The sequence below is a fragment of the Pyrgilauda ruficollis genome, unplaced genomic scaffold, assembly GCF_017590135.1.
Source record: "Pyrgilauda ruficollis isolate IOZ18807 unplaced genomic scaffold, ASM1759013v1 scaffold164, whole genome shotgun sequence".
In the NCBI taxonomy this organism is placed as follows: Eukaryota; Metazoa; Chordata; class Aves; order Passeriformes; family Passeridae; genus Pyrgilauda; species Pyrgilauda ruficollis.
The window spans coordinates 1,328,661-1,343,292 of NW_024515209.1; the positions used below are offsets into that span (position 1 = coordinate 1,328,661).

At 45.9% G+C, this 14,632-nt stretch overlaps 1 protein-coding gene across 1 annotated transcript; it reads left to right on the forward strand.

Moving 5' to 3' along the window:
* The first annotated feature begins 15 nt into the window (after nt 1-15).
* On the forward strand, nt 16-14,229 carry RAD17 (RAD17 checkpoint clamp loader component). Its single transcript, XM_041463327.1, has 15 exons — nt 16-368; nt 2,921-3,181; nt 4,021-4,104; nt 4,782-4,938; nt 5,408-5,544; nt 6,619-6,671; nt 6,760-6,885; nt 6,971-7,040; nt 7,614-7,722; nt 10,381-10,575; nt 11,003-11,088; nt 11,349-11,495; nt 11,912-12,058; nt 12,767-12,887; nt 14,102-14,229. The coding sequence occupies exons 1-15, from the start codon at nt 336-338 to the stop codon at nt 14,227-14,229; spliced, it is 1,854 nt and encodes a 617-aa protein (XP_041319261.1). The 5' UTR covers nt 16-335.
* Nucleotides 14,230-14,632: the final 403 nt, after the last annotated feature.

Below are 14,632 nucleotides of genomic sequence, written 5' to 3' on the forward strand. Positions count from 1 at the left end.
CCTGCGCGGCGGGGGCAGCTAAGGGACGGTGGAGAGGAAGGACCCCTCGGCGCCGTGTGAGGGGACGAGGCCGGGCCGGGAGCGCCGGGAGCTGCCCGGGACACCGGGACACACCGGGAGGAGTCGCGCCGGGGCCCTGCCTCCGCCCGGAGCACCGGGACACACCGGGAGGAGTCGCGCCGGGGCTCTGCCTCCGCCCGGAGCACCGGGACACACCGGGAGGAGTCGCACCGGGGCCCTGCCTCCGCCCGGGGCACCAAGTCCCCTGGCCTCGGGTCTGCGGCGGGGCCCGGCGGGGGCAGCGGGCCGCAGGCGCCGGGCTCCCCCGGCCGAGGATGTCTGGCAGCGGCCCGGGAAGGCCGGCGGAGGTGGGTGCGGGACAGGGGCTCTCGGGGCCCGCTCGTTCCTGCGGGGGCTCTGTGTTTGTCCTGTTTCCGTGGGGGCTGTTCTGATTTTGGCTGAGCGAGATTGGGTTTGGTGTGGCTGCGTGCGGGAGGGACGGCGCTGTTTGACGGGGGTGCTGCGGGGAGCCCGGCAGTGACGGGGCCGGCGCACGGACACCGCTTGTCACAGAAGCTCCCGCTGAGCCACAAGGTGCAGGAGAGACCCCCAAAACCTCCCGAACACCGCCCCACACCCGCCGCTTTCTAACCCGTCAGAGAGGGGACTAAAACCAGCGCCGGGTGATATTAGTCCCAGTGAGCAGGGCTGCAGACAGCGGGCAAGACGTGTAAGGACACGTCTGAGAGAGAGATCTCCGGGAAAGGGTCTCGATGTGGGCACTGTCCCAGTCGCAGGGGGACTCTCAGATCCTCTGGTGCAGTCTATGCCGTGGGGAGCACGAGGGCAGCGTGCAGCCGGCCTCTCACCCCTGAAACAATCCCAGAAGCAGCCGTGTGCTCTGAGTGAAGCGTGCTTTTCTTCCCTCACTGGGGACAGAGGAGCCTGCAGAGGCTGCTGCTCCCCTGGGATGGCAGGAAGCACCTCTGGCAATGCTCCCTGGGGGCTGGGGTCCTGCCCTGGGGGATTTGGGGTGCAGGGTCCCAGCCCGGGGGGGATTCGGGGTCTGGAACCTGGGCCCCATCACAGCCCGGGGTGGTTATGTTGTGAGGAGGAGAAACCCCAAAACCTCCCATAAACTGCCCCAAACCCCTCAGGGAGGGCTCTGGGTGCAGTGCCAGCCCCAGAGCTGTGCAGCTGTCCCTGAACCTCACAGCCTCGTCCTGCAGCACTGAGGCTGCCAGACACATTTAATAATGACAAAGAGATCAGAACCAGGACTGTTCACTGCCCAGTGCAGCAGTAAGCACTGCTCAGGTGCACCGTGGAGCCAGAGCTGAAGTGTCAATGTGCTTGTGTCAGCAGTGGGAATGTGAAGGGAGGGCTGGCCTTTGCTTCTTGAAGGCGTTTTCCAGCCTTGATGCTGGTGGCTGTGAGCACTGGGGTGGCTGTGTGGCAGTTCAGGAGCAGTGACAGAGCAGAGAGTGGCCCTCACCCAGGCTGTGTGCACGTGAATCAGCTGGAGCAGTGACCCTGGGATCACATCATCCCCACACCACGGGAAGGGAAACGTCAGGAGGTGCTGCTGTTAAAATTTGGGATGGGGCTTTTCCAGTGTGAAGTGCTGCCCTGCCAGGCTGGGCCAGCTCTGCAGGAGCTCTCAGTGGTGTCACTTGGCTGTTCCTTTCTCTGGGGATTGTTCCAGCTCTGCCACAGCTTCAGCTCCCTCAGAGGATGTGGAACTTTGTGGGATGGAGGAGTCGGGCTGCTTTCAGCATTATTCACCCCAAAAGCAGCATGACCCCTCCTGCATTTCCCGCTGGGGCTTTGCAAGCAGGGCCTTGCTGGAGTTGTCTGAGCCCCTTGCAGCAGAGCCTCGGGCTGCAGCCAGCTCTGTCCTGCCTGCCAGCACCCTGCTGTGCTGGCCCAGGGTTTCACAGCCCTTTTGGGGAGGCAGTGTCTGTGCTGTCACACGTTCACCATGGGCATGGGCACCAGCCTGCAACCCACACCAAGGGCTGCCACGGGCCCCTGTGGTGCTGCTGGGGGTGAGCCTGCCTCCCTGGCCCAGCGGGGTGTTCCTCTAATCCAGAATCAAATCCTGGTGCTGCTCAGCACTGCTCCTTGTCCTGGCACAGGCTCTGGTTCAGCCCCAGCTGCCCCAAGCAGCAAACACTCCTTGACTTTACTGTGCTGCCTCAGTAGCTGTCCTCTGCCAAATGTTTCTAACTTCTGTGCACAAATGGTTGCATTGTAAATATTTTTAAAAAGCTGGGGGAAAGTGCCAGATACTGAAGACTACAGAGACAGTGTGAACATTACCGTCATATAAAAGAGGTCTGAGTAAGTTGATGCTGCATTTCCATTAATTTTTAATTCTTTAGGTTGGGTGTGTGTTCGTGGAGTTCTCAACTAGTTCTCATTTGCCAGTTTGCTGCAGAACACTCCTGGCACAATGATGCAGCTTTCTTTTTCACACAGAAGAATCACAGAACCCCGGACCAGTTGTAGCTGGAAGGACCAAACACTGTGTCATCAGTCCCTTTGGGAAAGAGGAAAACTGGATGATTTACAAACAAGCTGCTGAGCCTGAATGGAGCCTGAGCAGCGGAGGACAGAGTGGGCACTACACATAAAGTCCTCACTGCAGAAATAATTGCTCCTGTTTCTCTGGTGCCAGCTGTAACAGTGCTCCACTGTCAGAAACTCTTGAGAGAAACGTATCATTACAGATAATTTTCTTCCTCTCTCTTTCCACGGCAGGGACACCCCCCACTGCTCCAGACTGCTGCCAGCCCCAGTGTCCAGCCTGGCCTGGGGCACTGCCAGGGACAAAAATGTCCCATTTTCCAGGGCTGGCTGTGCCCAGCTGAGGGGAGGAGGGTGCAGTGTTCCTACCCAGAGGTTTGTGTTCCCGCAGGTGGCAGAGTGGCCGGCACATCCCTTCGATGACTTCTTTGGGAGCACAGGCCTCGGCCTCTGCGCCGTGAGGCCGCTGAGGGGCAGAGCCCGTGGGCAGAAGCAGAGAGCCCCGAGCCCCGTGGCAGAGAGGAGCAGAGCCCCAGCTCGTGCCAGGAAGAGAAGCAAGCCGGGTGCCGCGGATCTGCCGTGCGCCGCGCCCGGCCGCAGCCAGGCCCAGGAGGAGCTGCCGTGGGTGGAGAGATACAGGCCTGAAAGCCAGGTGTGAGAGCTGCTGCAGGGCCAGCGCCGCGCCCTGGCCCCTGCCCTCGCCTCTAACCCACCCCCTCTGCCAAAGCACAGGGCTTCTGGGTCGCTGGTTCGCTCTCAGTGCTGGTGGATGGCTGCCTGCCACACCCCAGGGAGCTCTCTGAGCTCTCCCAGAGCCTCCTCCTGTCCCACAGCTGTCCCAGCCAGGCGTGCAGGGGCTCCCGGTGCCCGAGGCAGCCCAGCTGTCCCAGCCAGCAGCTGTGCCCGTGCTCGGGGGCTGCTGTGACACAGCACCTTCCTTGGCCAGGTCCCCCACCTTGACACAGCAGACACACGCTCCCCCAGGCTTCCTGAGCAGGGAAAGCTGCTCAGGAGGTGTTGTGTCCTGTCAGTCCACTAGTAAACTCTCAAACCTGTTACTGAATTCCAGACACGTCTGATATTCCAAGCACTGGGGAAACCCAGCTGTGTGGGATTTGTAGAAGTTACAAAAACATCTGCAGTATTAGAGCAAAAACATAAAAAGGACTAGCTCCAGCAAGAGCCATGAAGTATCCTGACACAAGATTGTAGTGGTACCACTTAAAGAATAATAAATAGCTCATTATTTTCTGACTACAAAAATGGAAAACTGATTAAGGAGACAGGATGATCATCCTTAACTGTAGCATTGCTTCTGCAGAGCACACATGTAACTGTAACACACACCAGCATGTCTGTTGGTGTCCAGCATTGGTGTCTGTGGTGGTCCAGCATTTGTTCTATTCAATTTCATCATTAGAAACCAAGAGTTTCATATATATATACACATATATATATATATAACCTTCACATATTTTAACCTTGTTTCAGAGTGACCTTGCTGTGCAAAAGAAGAAAATTGAGGAAGTTGAAACCTGGTTAAAAACACACATATTTCAGAGGCAGCCAAAGCAGGTAAACTTGCTAAAATCTGTAACTGGAAGCATCAAACCATACAAATGAGCTGGATGCAATTTCAAGGTCAGAGAGAAACCTCAACTGAGGGACACAGTGACTGTGTATCTTGTGCATTGTAAGAAATACTCTAAGACCATAGGTTAGAGCTTTTACATTTATTTTGGACTTATGCTCCTAAGAGGTGGATTCTGATTTTGCTCAGAAATATTGTTTTCTGGCATCCAGAATCACAGCTCTTCAGTATGTGCTTGAATCTGCATTTTATTTCTGCCAGCTTAATTTTTAAGTCTCGTGACAAATTTGCAGTTGCACTGAGCTGGTGTGAGGCTGGTGAGGATGTTTTTAATCTCAATTGGTCAGAGGCATTCTTAGACACAAATTGACAGCCTTGCCTAGTGTTTTCCAGAGCTAATTCCTCAGGTGAGTGTCTGTTGTGTTGGCAGTCACATGCAGTTTATTTAGCAGAGGCATTAGGAACTGAGCAAGGTTCTCAGAGTCCTGGTTCTCTCTCTCTGAGTACTCAGCAGGTGAATTAACAGATTGTGTGACTGGGCTTTCACTGGGAGAGAGGATCCTTACCAGAGAAACTACAGGAGAAGTTCAACCCATACTCATCCCTAGCCAGCTGTCTTTGTTTATCACATCTGTGATTGTGTTTTGTATCTCTGTGTCAGGGTGGCTCTGTCTTGCTGCTGACTGGCCCTCCTGGCTGTGGAAAAACTGCAACTCTGCAAATTCTAGCCAGAGATCTTGGCCTTCAGGTGCAAGAATGGACCAATCCACTCTCTTTAGACTTCACAAAGGAAGACTTGAGGAACATGTTTGGCCATGGTAAGTATGTTGGGGTTTTTTCTTTTTTTCTTTCCCCTTCCAGTTAATTTTGTGGGTTTTCTATCTTGTGTTTTTGCTTTGTTTCTGTCTGTTGTGTATGAAATCAGATCCACATCCATGTAAGTCCATTCCGTAGTGTTTAATGAGAATCATTCTGTGGCTTTTATCTGGAAGGGGATTTAGGTTTTTTTAGTGTTTAGTCCAAAATAATTGACAATTCAAATCAGTATAGAGAGCTCTGTAATATCCTGGATATAATCTGAACCAAATAAATGAAACAGGTAAGTGTCTTTAGGTCCTCAGTTGAATTACACCCCTTTAAAAATTCTCCTGTGTTTGTCACGTTTGCCAAAGGGCTTGTTCAGTGCTGCTGTCAGAAAATAACACGGGTGGGTATTAGTTGGTGTGGTATTTATATTTTACTTGGTATAATATAGAATACATATTTTTAATTAGTTTTCTTTTTCAGACTCAAATTTTCATACGTTTCCGAGTCAGGCCCAAGCAGCTCTCTTTCAAGATTTTCTATTAAGAGCAAATAAGTATAACAAACTTCAGATGCTTGGGGAGTCCTCAGAAAATGATAAAAAGCTTATTCTTATTGAAGTAAGTGAAAACTTGTGCAATGTTGTGTTTAAAACAATGCCTTTTGTTGTAGTGTTGGCATGCTGAGTGGCTTCAGATACTGGAGTGGTGTTTCCCAGAGGTAGCCTGCTTTCTGCAGATGAGATCTTCGTTACTGTTTGTGTCTCTGCAGCAGTCTAGAGCCACAAGTAGTTAGTTGTGCCACAGAAGCAAGTAGTGAGGCAGAAATGGGAGTCTGGTGTGAGCACAGAGAAGCATAACAGAGTATCAAAAAGCAGATCAATATTGAGAAGTCATTCCCACGCTTCTGGATTATTTAATTTCCAGAAATATGTATGTGTATAAACAGGAAGAGTGGAAAACACACCACTGTTCCTGTTCTTTTATGATGCAGGAGAGTGTAGGGGACACTTGAGAATGAACCCAAGCAGGAGGAGTTGGAATTTAGCACTTTCTCCCTGGTTTTACACAGGTGGTGTTGATTAGGGCACAGGTGTGAACTCAGGGTTTCTGGGCAGGTACAAGGCTTTATTTGTGCTTGTGTAGAAGTGTGTTTCAATAGCAATTTCTTTCTGAACTTTTCAATTATTTTCCCAAGAGAAATTTTAGAAATTGCTAGTCAGATTGTCTATAAACTTTCAAGACCAAAACAGACAGAAATTCTGGCAGGGTAATGTGTACTGTAGAATTTAGGAAGCAGAGTCTCATAAGACTTGTCTTTACTAAGTCACCTTCTTGTGCAGGTCCTGTTACACCTCACATGTGTTTTCCCCAAGGGAGCTGCTTCCTGGAGTGTTGTCCTCTGGGTGAAACTCCTGTTCACAGGCAGTGTGATCACCCAAGGCTGTGTCTTAGGGAACTGAGACAGTGAGAAAATATTTCTTTGTAGATGATCATTTTCCTTAATGAGACACACTGTGCTTTGGGTTTGTTTCCCCCTGCTGCTCCTCTGTCCAGTGTCAGCTGTGTTTAAATGTAGTTGACAGCAAGCAAACCAGGAGTGTGAAATGTGTGGCAATGTGTGCCATGACATCAGTCTGTGGAGGAGAGTATTTACCTGTGAATGTCGTGACAGCAGCTCTTTGTTTTGGACAGGACATTCCTAACCAATTCTACCGAGATCCTGGCAGCCTGCATGAAATCCTCAGGTCAGTGGCAAAGGGGTTGTTAATTATGAGCGACCTGCAAGGCTGCAGTTTGATATTCATCTCATTTTGTTGTTGTTCTGCTGTGCAGGAGTTTTGTTCGCAGGAGCAGGTGCCCCCTGGTCTTCATAATCTCAGATAACTTCAGTGGAGACAGCAACCAGAGGTCACTGTTCCCCGCTGACGTTGTAGAGGAGTTGTGTATATGCAATATTAGGTGAGATCTTCTACCTCACTAAAACATGGTACAAATAACTGAGAGGTTAGAAACTAATTTATTTTTTTTTAATGGAATTCAACAGTTTCAAGCCTGTTGCACCAACAAATATGATGAAAGTTCTCAATCGAATAGCTGCAGCAGAAGCCTCTATGGTAAGTTGTCAAACTCATAACTTCTGTGCAGGGCTAGGACCATTTAAAAATGTGTTATTTTTGTTACTGTGTTTGATCTTTGGTAGCTGAGCCCCACATCTCCCCAGAGCAACAGAAGAAAGGAACAAGATAGAAAGATACTTTGTTTTTAAGATTAGTTTCACTTGACCTGTGGTCCAAGTCTGCAAAATTGCTTCTGAAAATTACTCTGGTTATTACAGTAACTATATAAATGAAACAAATAATAGGAAGAGATATAATTTTTCATGCATCCACTGAGGCCAGAAGAGGTCATGAACCTAAATATGGTATTGTTCCTGAACTGTTTTGATTACCAGCAATATCATATTGAGTGACACTTTGCAAAGAGTTATGTGCATTTTTCTCTTTAATATTGTTATATAAATTGTGACAGTGTGCTTAAACAAATTAAGGTTTTTTAAAGTTCACAGTATTATGTGGTTTGAGCCTGTGGTGGGTCTGTTCTTGCTGTGTGTCAGGGGTGGGTTCCCAGATGTTTAAATACTCATTTTCCTGCTCTTCTATAGCTTTCAATGCTGTTTTTCCTTGTAGAACAGAGAGAATTGCACCCTTGACAGAACTTCTCTGGAGTTGCTTTGCAGAGGTTGTTCAGGTGACATAAGAAGTGCAATAAACAGCCTTCAGTTCTCCTCTACAAAAGGTAAAAGTGACGGTTTTGTGAGGTGAAGTGATATTTTGACCATTTCTGCAGAAAACATGTTCTGTTCACAGCTGCAGCACAGGTGGGTGAGTTGCAGAAGCATTCTGGACACGCTCCTGTGGAGCAGGAATAAACACAGGGGGTGAGTGGGGCTCAGCTCTTGCAGGCTGGGCTTAAGCCATGACACTGTGCATGTGCTGGTGGGATGTGGTGAAATACCCTCTTTTCTTCCTGGTATCTCTGCTGTTTGTGTTTGCTCTTCGGAGTTTCTGTAGGAATATAAAAAGGCAAAAGACTTTAGAAAGTGCAAAAAAGTCTTATAAAGTAGACATAAAGCTAAGAAAGGTTAGGAGATTTTAAAATGTTTTTATGGGAAACTACGAAGTTAAAACTAAGTGAATATATTTATATTTATTATAAGGAACAAGAAAGAATAAGAACTTATTGATAATTTGTGAGAAGTTTTAGATATATGTTTTGCAAAGATAGAAAGTTTTAATCTTAGATAATGAACTATCGTGAATTGTTTGAGGTTTATAGAAGTCTTTTTGTTAATGTTAAAGTCACGTGGTCTTTTTTTTTATTGGCTAGATTATAATGACTATATATTATTTTATGCTATTCGTTCAAAGAATATGTAGAAAAAGGATTTGCTTAATCTGCTCTTTTGTCTTTGATTTGGATTTGCATGGATGTTGTTATTTGTTTGTGTCTCTTGCTTTTTGCTTGTATGATACAGACAGATAATAAATCTTAAGTCTGCAACTAGTCACAGTTCCATTTTCTTTGTGAAACATGGACTGATATGACAGAAGTGGTGCTCCTGTGTTCAGTTATAAAAACACCACAAATAACTTTATATAAATTTGTTGTCTTGTTGACATCTTTTCGTTGTCCTGTTGTCTGTCTGCAGCCTTAGGTGCAGCCTTAGTTTGAAAGGGATACTGTCATTGCTTGGTTTCTGCATTTCCCAAACTAATGAGCATTTCACAAGTCAGTAGTTGTTAAGGAACTGGTGTATGTGAGTTGCATTTTTAAAAGCTGCACTCTGGCACATGTTGTTCATTCTCAGGACTGTGAAGTGGTGACACCATTCACATTAAACTTAGGCCTAAGGAAACAGACTCAGCAATTCTCTTCTGCTGTATGTGGTAGAGTAACAATGGTGTTGTTAGTCACACTTTTTGTCCCTTTTTGTCCCTCCCATTTGCTTTGCAAGCAGCAAATGTGCTCATGGAATACAAGGTTAAAGGTAGTTTCAAGCCCATTTTTTAAGAGGGAGTGTTTACTTTGAGTTTTAGAGTATATTGAAATTAGCTGGGCAGTGTTAGTTATATTACACAAGACAGAGAGTAAAGTTTCTACATTTTACTTGCAGATGTTGAAGGTCAGTTATTCTGATGAAGTCTGCAGGTGTACCAGGCTTGGATTGTTCTGTGTGAATCAGAAAAACAGAGGATTGCTCTCAGTGGGGTGATTATGCCATTAGTATGAGTGAATATCAGATTGGTGATATCTGAGAAAAGCATGCAGCATCTCACTGCTGGACACATCCTCCACAAAATCTAAGTAATGTTAAAATAACCAGTGTGTGTAGCTTTTAATAAGTTACCTTAGAAATGTAAAACTGTGATAGTTAGAGCTGGGCAGAAAACAAAGGCAGAGCTTTGGTGTGTGGACTATTGGAGTCACAGCACACTGAGCATTCTCCTCTCACATTTTCCCAAACATTGAGAAGCGTTTGAACAGATTCTCTGTAGCTGTGCAGGTGTTTCAGTGAGGTGGGTGATACTCTGCAAGTCTGGGAGATTCCCCATCTCCTTGCTGGTCTCCTGAGCATGCAGCTTTTGTTTTTATGTATGTAAAGTGTGTTTCTTCATGTGTGTGTCTGTCACATCATGGATACATTCATTTCGTAACACTATTAATGGGTAAAATAGATCCATGGTAATTGTGGGAGAAAAGAAAAATAAATACCTAAAGGATAATTTATCTTACCTCAGTAAGGAACATTCAAATGCCACGAAATGAAATTGTGGGTGAAAAATTTCAAGTTTATTAATATAGAGTAGAATAAGGGTTTTATTTCATGAAGCTCAGAACTTTGTGGAAGATAGTAGGCAGTTGGAAGAATCACCTAAATGAAACATTTCTTTGCCACTTTATATTTCAGGGAGGGAGGTTTTGTACAGATAATGCCAGTAGAAGACAAAATTGATAAGTAAACAGGATGTAACTGAAATAACAGTATATAACTGAAATATAATTTACAAATATTTGTACTTGTTCTTCATAAACATGAAATTTAAACCTGGTCAAGTGGAGAATGTGTCAGAACTACAAGGGAGATAAGCCTGAAAGCTTTTTTCAAAGACAGCTGTTTATTGTTCAGGAAAGTACTTGGTACCTCAGCTGTGGCTTAAGGGGCAGAAGTGGAATGAAGGTAATGAATGATGTAATTTAGGTACCTGATTTGTGCTCCTAATAAATGAGTTTTCTCATAGTGCTCCCATTTATATGTCCTGTTCTGTTCCTTTTATTAGTACTGGTTGTTCACACAGCACAGCATAGTAGAAATAGAATCAGCAGTAGCATAATAGAAAACTTCTGCAGAATCCTGTACTCTGTCTTGATTTTATTTTTTATTTTATTAAGTAGGCTGCTCATTGGAGAAAGAATTTTGGTCGAAGAAGAAGAAGAGCTCCACAGTAAAATGTGAGGAAGCAGGAGTATCCAAAGTACGAAAGAAAAGTAAATGTGATACCTCAGAAGACCAGGAGATACAAGCAATTGGTGGCAAGGATGCATCCATTTTTCTTTTCCATGCTCTGGGGAAAATTATTTATTGCAAAAGTAAGAAAACTTTGACTTATTCTCCCTTTCAGTGGGCAAAGCATGTCAGCTGCTACTAGCTGGAGTTGCTAAAGTGAGGCCTTGGATGGGCTCTGTCTGGTCAGTCACAAGAGCATAACATCAGCTACATCAGGGTCCCTAATGCCACTGGCTGTGCACATTTTGGTAGTAATCCCAGTACTGGCTCCAAAACCAAATGAGGAGAAGTACTGAGGTGAGGGAATACAAAAATTATTTTGTTAGATGTGCCATATGAAGCTTAATGCAACTAATTGTGTGTTGCTGACTGTGTAATATTGACTGTAATAATTAGGTACCTGTGCCTGTCCCAGAGCTTTCTGGGAATGGAAAAGGCTGTAATTTAGCTGCTGGTGGAGCTGACAGTTGCTGACATTTGTGAACATAAAGGCTGTGCACTCGTTTTCAGGAGAAGCAGTGCCAGAAGCAGAGTGCCCTCAGCTGCCTGCTCACCTGTGCAGACACCGCCGGGACACGCTGCTCATCCAGCCTGAGGTACTCCTGCAGTGCCCCCACGGGTGCAGCTGGGCCCTCAGCACGTGGGGTTTGTTCTGGCCTCCTTGGTGTGCCTTCAGTGTGAGTGAGGGAATCACTCATCTGGGAGGGACCACTGGGGCAAACCAGCCCCTTGTGTGTGGGCATCACTGCACAGGCCTTGTGTTCCAGCTCCCTGGCCTGGAAGTACCCCAGCTTTTCATACTAGGGTCCTTTTCCTTATCCACCTGTAAAACCCAAACTCTTCTTCTTCCTACCAGGAAATTGTGGAGAAATCACATATGTCTGGAAGCATGTTCAATCTGTACCTTCACCAGAACTACGTGGACTTTTTTCCTGACATAGATGATGTAGTGAGAGCCAGTGAATATCTGAGCACTGCTGATGTCCTTTGCAGTAACTGGAGTGTAAGTGTCATCTTTGTATAGGCACACACTTGTCTTTAAGTACTTTGACATTGAGCCCTTCAACTTTTTACTGTGTTTCTGAGAGTTTTCTACAAACTGAGGGTGTGAGTGATTTGACTTGTTAATGAATGCTAAAGTACAGCAGCTGCAGAAGAGATGCAGAGCCAATGTTTTGTCCAGCTTCTGTCAGCATTTCATTACAATGGGTTGTAGTGTTTCTGGGATACTCTGCAAAGTATTTCTGAGCAGAATATGTTTCTGCTAAGAAGGAATCAAGCTGTTTCTTTTCTCAGCTGCTTTGGATACAAGTTTTGCAGTAATGTGAGCTTCAGAAAGCTGTGCATGCTGTGCCACTGTGTGTGTCTCAGTGCAAATGAGCTGCCTGGAGCTCACCCAGGGCCCCTTTTCTCTCTCAGGCACGGCTTGTGATGGAGAGCTACAGTGCCTCTGTGGCCACCCGGGGGGTGATCCACTCCAACACCTCCAGAGCCTTTGCCCACCAGCAGGGAGGCATGGGCTTCCGACCCTTGCACAAACCCCAGTGGTTTTTGATCAATAAAAAGGTAAATCCTTGATTTTGTTTTTTCTTAATTCTTTCTCCCCTAAGGTGTGACTATTGAGTAGTATAGATGTATTTGATCACAGTGCTAAACTTGTCAAATACCCTATTTTGATATAGTCTGGTTCTATAAAGCGCTTGCTAGAAGAGCAGTTTGCATCACTCCTTTAATGTAAAAATAAATTGGAAGCCACTGACAAAGTCTGATGCCTCTGTCCAAGCTGGCATGTTCCTGGGAGAGTCTTAATCCTAAATTAATAGAGACACAACTAAGTACTATTAAGTGTTTCTAGAACTGAGTCTGGTTTTGTGCAGTTTGAAGCACACTGAACTGTTGTATGAAGGTAAGAAATGCCTGCTGTTATGGTTTATGTGTTTATCAGAAATAGCTTGTTCAGGTGACACAGCAGGGCTTGGCATTTTCTTACATTTGAAATAATATGTTGGTAAAAAGCATTGACCTCGATGGGCTGGGAATTCTGTAATCAAGGAATATTTTTTTTTAAATTTTAATGCCCTGTAAAAGGCAAATTTGAAAGATTCTACAGTTTTTAAGATTGGTATGTTAACTGCTTGCCTTTTCTTTATCTGGTCTCATTTCTCTTAGCTCCTGTATCAGGCAGGAGGAAAGTCTGCATGTTGTGGTACAGAACGTCCACATTCCTAATGTTTTACCAGGTTTTTCACTTGTGTTTTCCCCCTCCTCTTACAGTATCAGGACAATTGCATTGCTGCAAAATCTCTGTTCTCAAGCTTCTGTTTACCACCTGAGTGCCTTCAGACAGAGCTGCTGCCTTATCTTGCTATGTTAGCAAACCCAATGAGAAACCAAGGTAAGATGGATCAAGGTAACTCTTGATCTTGCAGTGTTTTTGCAGGTGAAACATACTGACAAATTTCATAAGCCAAAAGGTCATTACTGTTTATGTTTTTGCCTCAGCATGAAACATTCTCCTGGCAAATGTTATGTAGGTGATGCCCAAAGATGCTTCCAGTACCACAGCCACAATTAAATCTGCCCTGGTAGCTTGGGTCACACTGTAGTGACTAAGGTGCTCTGTAGACTTAGGGCTTTGATTATATTTGCTGGAGGATTTGATGAGAAGAGTTTTGGAAAGCCAGCAGCCAATATTGACTAGATCTTCATTGCTTTCTGATGCCCAAGGACTCTGCATGATTCAGTGTGAATCAAGCAAAAGCCATTTATTGTGCCTCTAAACACAGTTTATATTGACTTCTAGTCTTGGTCTACACAGTCATGCATTCTTTGATTGGCAACTTGACTTTGTCCATGAGGCAAGCACACATCTTTTTATTAATCCAATTGCTAGAAGCTGTAAGCATCATTTTACTGGGGTTGACACCCCTTTGTCTGTTACCAACTTTTCTGCCTCTTCTTTCTTCTTGCAACATCAGCTTTTTTATCCACAAAGATAACCTTGTTCCTTAGTTCCAGAAGGTTAGGCTGGTTCATTTTGTACACATCCATTTTCCTGTGAATATGATCCTACCCTTTTCCAGTAACAGCAACACACAGCAGCTCAGAAAGCCTTTCACAGATAAAAGAAGCAAAATTCCAGTTTGCAGTGTGTTAAAAAAAAGAAAGTTAAATCTGAGATAATCCATTAGCAAATAGTTCATGCAGAAAAATTTACTTTGATACATAAGGCAAAAATTAGTATGTAGAGAGCTAGGTCACTTCTGCTGTTGTTAATTGTTTATAATAAAGAGCATCATATCTTAAGTCAGGCCTTGACATCAGGATGAGTGAATTTTGTAGGCTGTAGAATAACAGCTTTACATGATAAATACACAGGGGATGAATGTCAGGGATTTGGAATTTTGTGTGTAGGCCATCTGTACATGTGTTGTGGTAAACTGTAACAGGTTGGGGGGAAAAAAGTTACATGCACAGTGTTCTGGTATCTAAAATATTTCAAATATACACAGGAATACTCAGCTAAGGTCAGTGTTTATTTTCTGGTGTGCTCAGCTGTCTGTTCATTATGATCTGCCTGGTGTGATACTGGTGGCTCTTTGTTCTTAGCTCAGATTGCTTTTATCCAAGACGTGGGGAGGCTGCCACTCAGGGGCTGTGGGGTCACCGTCACCGGGGGGTTGAACAAAGCCTGGGAGTGGCACTCGTGCCAGGGTTCAGTTGATGGGGAGGTGTGAGGTCATAGCTGGGACTTGGTGGGCGCAGAGCTCTTTTTTCTGTGATTCTGCGATTTAGGAGCATCCCCAGGAGCAAGGGTGCCTGTGCTTCTGGGTGTGATCAGAGAGCTGAAAGTGCTCTGGGTGCCCTTGGGGAGCCCCGTGGAGCCACCCAGCCCTGTCTCCATGTGAAGCTGTGACTGGGGGTGGGCTCAGGGCTGTCCCTCACAGGGGACCTCAGCCAGGGTTAGGGACAGGACACACAGACATGGATGCAGGTGGCTGAGAGCAGCATGGAAACACAACAGTTAAACACAAGAAGCAGTATTTTCCATCTTCCCCTGATGCTGTGGGGACCAGTGTGCTGTTGTGATGTCACCTGCTGGTGGAGGGTGACAAACCAGGTGTCTGACTGTGACACCGC